Below are 7,699 nucleotides of genomic sequence, written 5' to 3'. Positions count from 1 at the left end.
ATTAGGATATCTACCTATTTTTTCAGTTGATTAGTCTGCCTTTGTCATTGTAATAGAGGCTAGTTTTTTTTTTTATGTTGAATTGTACTCCCTCCGTTTTTTATTATAAGTCGTTTTAGACTTTTCACACAGATTAAGAAAAATAATAATTGTTGTATGAAAATGAGACATTATGAAGGTTTTTACAAAATTATCCTTCATTAATGACATGTGGAAGATAAATTTATATAATTGAAAGGAGAGAGAATAATAAATATTTAAGGATATAATAGGAAAAATAGCATTAATTATTCATTGGAATTGTAAAACGACTTATATTAAAATACAAATTTTTTTTCCAAAACGACTTATAATAAAAAACGGAGAGAGTATTTGGCATGAGTGTTTTAGTCAGCGCCTGGGTGTGCACCAATATGTTGTTTTAGCAGTGTGTTTATACTTTGAATGATGTAAAACTTTTTTTCAAGGCATTTTTTATGCATTGCTTTCATAAAGCTATTAGCTTCTTTGCTCTTTCCGGAAGAAAAAAAACATGGATACGAAGTCTACAGTTTATGAGTTGCGCTAATGACTCAGTTACTTTATGAGTTTCAATAATGACTCAATTACTAAGGTCAAACCATTCAATTCAGAGTCTATGTTTTAATTTTAAAAAATATGCTTAAAAATATAAATTTATACAAAAATTTTAAAAAAATCAGTATAAAATTGTATTTATGTGAAAACAAAATATAATTTTACACCTGTTTTTAAAAGAACAAAGTTTAGGTACAGTTCTTTAGATGTGGTTTTTACTATTTGTTCTTTTTAAAAAACATATGTAAAATAAATTTTAAAAACTTATAATTTTACATCTATTTTTAAAAATAAATATAAAATATATTGCTTTAGTAATTAAAAAGAGAGAAATTCTTGCATGAAAACAACTATAAATTTATATTCTTAGGAACAATCCATATTCATTTTTATTTGAATTTATGAGGTAGTTGTGATTATGAAAAAGAGAAAAAAATTTGTATTTATATTTTAATTAATTAAAATTTTATAATTGATCGTAAGAATTTCTTATATATGTATATACTACCTAAAAAATTTTCTTAAAAAGAAATGCATCCTCCAAAATTTGAGATTCAATGTTGTAACACATACGGTAGTTGCTAAAGGTCGGCTCTACCAATTATTCATTCTGTTTCTTTTTAAGTGTCGTTTTAGCATAAAGCTCTTCAACCAAGATAGTGGATTGTTAGACTTATTTTTTTGGGCCAGGTTGATGTGCATAAGGTATATCCTTATGCACGGTGCATAAGTCTCGTACGAGTAATATTTAAATTGTTTCGAGTAATATTTTTGTTAGAAACGAGTAATAATATGATAATCCATGAATAATATATGCATTATTTGTACACATCTATTAATTATGAGTAATTATTAATTGTGAGTAATGAGTACAATATTCTGAGTAATATTTACACCATTCTGAATAATATCGAATTTTAACTATTTTGAATAATATATTCATTGTTCTGAGTAATATTTATACTATTTTGAGTAATATGTATATTATTTTGAGTAATAAATATAATACTTTGAGTAATATAAACAATATTTAAGTATTTATGCACCGTGCATAAGGATATATATACCTTATGCACATTAACACATCCCTATTTTTTCTATTGTACCCTCATTTATTTCCTCTTTCCCAGTAAACTCAATAATATTTTCTCTATTTTTTCAATAACTAATTAAAAAATAATTAATTTTATGAAAAATGTAAATGGAGTTATTGAGAAAGTAAAGATATAATTGACAAGTTATAATATTTAACTATAAAACGAAACTTTAATAAAACAAAAAAATTCTTCTAAAACAATATTTAAAAAAAAATGGGGAGTAGTATCAACATGACTTTTAAGTTTAATAAAAAAATTACATGGTTTGTTGTACAATGTAACTAAACAATTAGCCGGCATGACAATTATAACATTTTAACTTTTAATTAATTGAAATATTTTTTTCTTCAAAAGAATAACAACTATAATATTTTATATTTTCTTCATAATTTTGAATTTTTACTATAGAATTATCATCTATAGAATAATATTTTAAATTTATTCTATATTACTCAATGACTCAATGTTATGTTAAGAGAGTCAATGATTTGAGTTATAAAATACAAATAAGAAAAAAGGTAAACTATAAAAGTGTCTTTACTAAACTCCTTAAATTTACCCATATTATTTATGTAAACAAATATTGAGATAAACATTTCTATATTGATAGGTGTTTTTCATACTCAAGCCACCTCTCTAGATCTTATTATAGTTGTTCTTTCGCCACTTATGTATCACTGGAAGCTTGTTTCTAACCCATTCCACATATCCTCCTCTCATGTCCTTCACATTCTTAAAACCCTATTGATCATCAAACCAATCCATGTTAGTTTATTTTAATTGAAAAATAAGTACAATTAATTAACTACATTAGAATTAATTAACTTACTTCAGCTAGTAGATCAGAAGTTGCAGATTGAGATCTCTCCCCAATTTGGCACCCCTAAAATTGTATTTTTTTTTTATTTGTAAGTGAAATAATTGGAAAATGTAAATGCCCAAAAAAAAAGATATTTTCCACTCACCACAATGATATGATCTTCTTTGTTGAATACAAATGAAACATCCTTTAGAAAATTAGGGTTCTTCACCTTACCTAGTCTCCAAAAACACAATGTACATCTTAAAGTTTTTTAAAATTAAATATATTTTTAGTTCTCATAAATATTTTAAATTTTACTTTTAGTCTTTATTAAAAAAATAATATATTTTGATCTCTATAAAATTTTTATGTATGTGATTTTTGTTCCTGCTATTTTTAAAATTTTTGAAAATTATTTTTTTACCCTTTAACTTTAATAATTTTTTCATACGTGTTTAGGATCCTGTAAAATATTTATTTATCAAAATTTAAAATTTTTTAAAATTAGAAACATTAAATATATATTTTTTAAATTTAAAAAAAAATAAACGTAATAAAAATTTTGACGTATAAATCAAATTTTGATTTTGGGTTTTTTTTTTTCAAACCCTTTTTATAACGTTTTAAACATGTCTGCAAAAATACACATTAATTCAATAGCAGTGACAAAAACTATATGCATAATAATTTTGCAGGGACTAAATCATATACTTCATCCGTTTCTTTTTAAGTGTCGTTTTAGCAAATAACTCTTCAACTAAGATAGTGGGTTGTTAGAGTTATTATTCCTATTATAGCCTCATTTATTTTCTCTTTTCCAATAAATTCAATCATACATTTTTTTTTTCAATGACTAATAGAGAAAATAATTAATTTTATTAAAAATGTAAAGTGGAGTTATTGAGAAAGTAAGGGTATAATTGATAAATTATAACATTAAACTATAAAAACGATACTTAAATAAAAACAATTTTTTTTCTTCTAACACTTAGAAAAAAACGGACTGAATATCATTTTAATAGAAACCGAAAATAAAATTTAAAAATTTATAATATCAAAACCATATTTAACCTATTTTTTAAACATATTGTTGGACTAAAAACATATTACTCTATAATAATTTTTTTTTTTTTTGACAAGACTCTATAATAATTTTATATCAATGATAAGAGAGTGAAAAGTTTGTTACCCTTTGGTGTATCCAATATATATGGAACATTAAAGATATTAGCTGCATCCACATGCCCTTTCAAAAATTCTTCCACCGTCCTATAAGTTACCAAATAATTTAGATTAAAATTTGAGCTGCATATTTTTAATGGTATATATATATATATATATATATATATATATATATATATATATATATATATATATATATATATATATATATATATATAGCTAGGTTACCTAACATGAAGATATATTTTTTTTTGAATTCTACCTAACATCAAGATAATTGTGATATGTCTGGATGAGATTCTTGGCGGCATGTACATCAATAGTCACAACCTCTGCTCCTGAGCTACACAACACAAACAGAAGAAGAAGAAGAAACAACGGCAAACAATAAGACATAATTGTATAGTGTTGTAATTAACTTGCATAAGCTATAGCGAAGCCTAGATGCAAATATGGAAATTTATATGATTTTGGTTAAATTAAACCCTTCGTATTCTTTTGAAGCAATTACAAAATACGCACGCACGAAAGCAACTGGTTTTGTTTGAAATCTAGGGTCTATGTTACCTGGTTTTAAGACTCTAAAATGATTTAATATTAGAAATTAGAATATAAAATACAGAGTGAATAAATGAATGGTATGACAAAAGATACCATTGTTTGTTGATTACGATTTTCCTTCTAGAAGTTTGGTTGTAATTATAATGACATTTAATAAATATTATTCTATGTCTCGTCTCTTATTTAACCTACACGATGCTCTTAAAAAACTATTTTAATGATATGATTGATTAGTATTATTTATTAAAATGGTTTTATTAACTATAGTTAGTGAAATAGTTAAATTGAATGATAGTTAATAAATATGAATATAAAAGTGAAAAAAAAGTAATATTATATTGTATTAGTATGGTAAAGAGACATTTACTTTAAAACAGAAAAAAAATGAAAATGAAACACTTTCATAAATCAGAATGAGTAGATTGTATTTGTACATATAAAAGTCAGAAAAGACTTAAATTTTTTGTTGTTGTATGAAATACAAAGGGTAAATTTGTAAAGACATTAAAATGTCAAAGTAAGATAGCGTAGTAAATATCAAGTGAATGATCATACTTGAGGTGATCCTATGTTTATTTAGTATTTGAGCTATGCACACTTTTGATTATTGTTATTTTTCTTCATCAAACCGTTGCAATCAAGTTAATAGGGAGATAGATGCAACTCTATCTGTTAATCAAGATAGGAGGAGATGAATCTCAAATTCAAGTACGTTTTCTAATGTGCAACATTGTGGAGGCGCGTTTGGCCTTCATAATCCTTATAAGTAAATGTGATTATTTCCGAGATGACATTAGGAGTACCTTCTTTGTCACATCATCCCATTTTTTCTATATCGCCAAGTCGTATCTCTTTCTATGAGTTAAAGATTAGGTCGTGTATGCCTTTCATTTTTTTTTTAATTTAAAAGATGAAGAAAAATATTTTGGTTGGCAGAAGGTTTTTTATGTGGACAACTTCTCAAACCATCACAAAAAGTTGGGTAGTGTATTTTCAAGCAATCACATGATATTATTTAATTCTAATATATTTAATTATTTATTAAATAGTATAATTATTTGTTGTTTGTAAAGCATTTTACATTGAAGTAATTTTACCAACTTTTGAGTAGGGTAGATAGAATTTACTTTCTTTTTATTTATTTATAGGTTTTTACTATCTCATATGTGATGCAGATGAGCTCATGCACGAGACACCTAGAGAGATGTTACACTAATACATGAGGCACATGGTCATACTTTGGATAAAAGAAAAGAGGAACTTTTATGATTCAAGATTAAGGGTTGATATTTTTTGAGGATATATTCTTTGCATGTGAAACACATTACAAACCTCTTAGATAGTGAGATTTATTGAAGGAATAATCTAAACTTTTTCTTTTTATTTCTTTTAGGATCTTCTCGTGAATCATGTGAAAAGAGTAAACATTCGAAATAAGGGGTTGTTCTTGGAGAACATGAGAAGCTAATCTCTTGTAACACATTTGCAACGCTTTTAATCAATCTTTTACATAACATATTAGATAACTACTCCCTCCTCCATATTAGATAAATTTGTATCAAATTGGATCAACATACTTTGATGTGACCTTTTTAGGGTTGAGATGGATATTTGAGAAATTGAGAGAAAGGTAATTATTATTATCTTAATAGATACTTGAAGAAATTGGTAGAACTGCTTAGGATGAGTGATGTTAATACCATGAGCCCTCCTTTGGGTCATCACTTAAAGATTTCGATTATGCAATGTCCTCAATCTGAGGATGAGAAGAATAAGATTGAGAGTATTTTCTATTCCAGTGATTTGGAAGCATCATGTATGACATGGTTTCTTTTAGGTCAGATTTAGCATAATCCGATTAGAATAATGATTCAACTTATGGACAATTTGGATCATGTGCATTTATAAGCTTCGAAATGAATTTTTATATGATTTAATGGATCCTTAAGAGGTGGTTTCAAATTCCCTAAAGACGTCAAGATGGAGACACTTTGGATATATATACAAATGTAAACTATGTTGAAAATGTGGATACCATGAAATCCTTATCGAATTATGTGTTTACATTGTTCGGGACAACTTTTAGTTGAAAGGAAAATCGAATTATATTTTGGAATTATTTACATATTAAGGAGAAAATATATTGACATTTGTTTGCACTTTGTTAAACGAATGCTTGAATCAGAGGAGAATATGGTAGAGAAAGTTGCATTAGAAGACAACTTAGAGGATGTGTTTACCAAGTCATTACCTAGACCAAAGTTTAAGCATTGCTTGGACTTGATAGTTTTTGTTGAAGAGGATTTCTAGATTAGAGACAGCAACAATGTGATTGATGATTAAATTGACATCAACATCTATTTAAAGGATATGTGGAGATATTTGTGCATGCTTTAAAATCTCATCATCGAAAAAGGTGAAGACATATATTTTTAATCTACCTCATTCATAAGACAGATTGAAAAACATTTTATGTGATTTTACCATGACCTCATTTGCGAGTCGTGGCCTCAAACTTTGAACCAAATACAAGCTTTGGTATTATTCTTTATGGAAAATCTCGTGACACTGAAATAGGGAACTTTAAGAAATCAAGGCTGGATGTTGAGTGCTTTTGAGGAAAGATTATTTAGATCAGAAATATATTGAAAATACCTTAGGTAGTGAGATTTATTAGAGGAAAGATCTAAGATTTATTTCTTGAATTCTATTTGGATCTTCTTCTAGGTTCTGTGAAAAGAGTAAGTGGTAGAAATTAGGAATTGTTATTAGAAAACATGAAAAACAAATTTCTTGTAACTTGTTTGTAACTCTTGTAATCGATCTATCACATGGTGGATCTAAGAGCTCCTCTCCTAACATGGATACATTTGGATTGAAGTGGGTAAAAAATATTGGTGTCTTTAACTTGATTTTAATGGTATTTTTAGTAAACAAATCATAAGTTTTAATTCACTCAAAGGATTAAACTCGAAAAAACCATAAGGACATTTTGTGGAAAATGTTTGAGAAAGTATATTTGTGCTTAAAGGTTTTCAATGTAAAAGACTCTAAAACGTAAATGCATAAGTGTGTAAATGTACAAAAATAAACAAAGGGAAACAGTAAAGCAATTGTATAAAACTGATTGAATTAAAAGTGGGACGAAAGTTCCTACATTTCTCACAATTTTTTTATCTACGTAACTTGGATGTGTAAATTTTATAGAGAATAGCAATGAAAAATGTGAACCCTTGCCCCAGAGATCAAATCTACTTTTATACCATGTACATCAATAACCGTCAACAACGGTTAACCCTCAGAATTCGACACGTCCACTATTACGCGAGCTTTGTCCTCTGTTTTGCTTCTACACGTCTTCGTTCTTGAACTACTGCAAAACCGCTACTGCTGTTGAAAACAACTTCAGTCCTCCAATTGCCTCTGTCAAAAACTCACCTGTCGAATTTTGTGATTTTGGTGTCAAAAACATGATTTAGTA

General features: G+C 26.8%; 1 protein-coding gene across 1 annotated transcript; it reads right to left on the bottom strand.

Annotated features, from left to right (window-relative positions):
* Window positions 1-2,091: 2,091 nt before the first annotated feature.
* LOC131623591 (thiosulfate sulfurtransferase 18-like) lies at window positions 2,092-4,127 on the bottom strand. The gene is made up of 5 exons (XM_058894590.1): window positions 3,920-4,127; window positions 3,665-3,744; window positions 2,639-2,709; window positions 2,503-2,556; window positions 2,092-2,414 (listed from the first exon to the last, which is right to left on the bottom strand). Exons 1-5 carry the CDS (start codon window positions 4,051-4,053, stop codon window positions 2,310-2,312), a joined length of 444 nt encoding a protein of 147 aa, XP_058750573.1. The 5' UTR covers window positions 4,054-4,127; the 3' UTR covers window positions 2,092-2,309.
* Window positions 4,128-7,699: the final 3,572 nt, after the last annotated feature.

This window comes from Vicia villosa, unplaced genomic scaffold, assembly GCF_029867415.1.
Source record: "Vicia villosa cultivar HV-30 ecotype Madison, WI unplaced genomic scaffold, Vvil1.0 ctg.000074F_1_1, whole genome shotgun sequence".
Lineage (NCBI taxonomy): Eukaryota > Viridiplantae > Streptophyta > Magnoliopsida > Fabales > Fabaceae > Vicia > Vicia villosa.
Note: the sequence above shows the minus strand (reverse complement) of the source record. Positions and strands in the feature narration are given on the sequence as shown.

What these genes read in the sequence shown, in the direction of transcription:
- LOC131623591 (XM_058894590.1), bottom strand. Translation starts at nt 4,053, where the DNA reads ATGTCTTATTGTTTGCCGTTGTTTCTTCTTCTTCTTCTGTTTGTGTTG. An exon ending in AAGAAGATCATATCATTGTG is followed by an intron (nt 2,557 to 2,638) that starts GTGAGTGGAAAA and finishes ATACAATTTTAG; the next exon opens with GGGTGCCAAATTGGGGAGAG. An exon ending in CTTCTGATCTACTAGCTGAA is followed by an intron (nt 2,415 to 2,502) that starts GTAAGTTAATTA and finishes GATGATCAATAG; the next exon opens with GGTTTTAAGAATGTGAAGGA.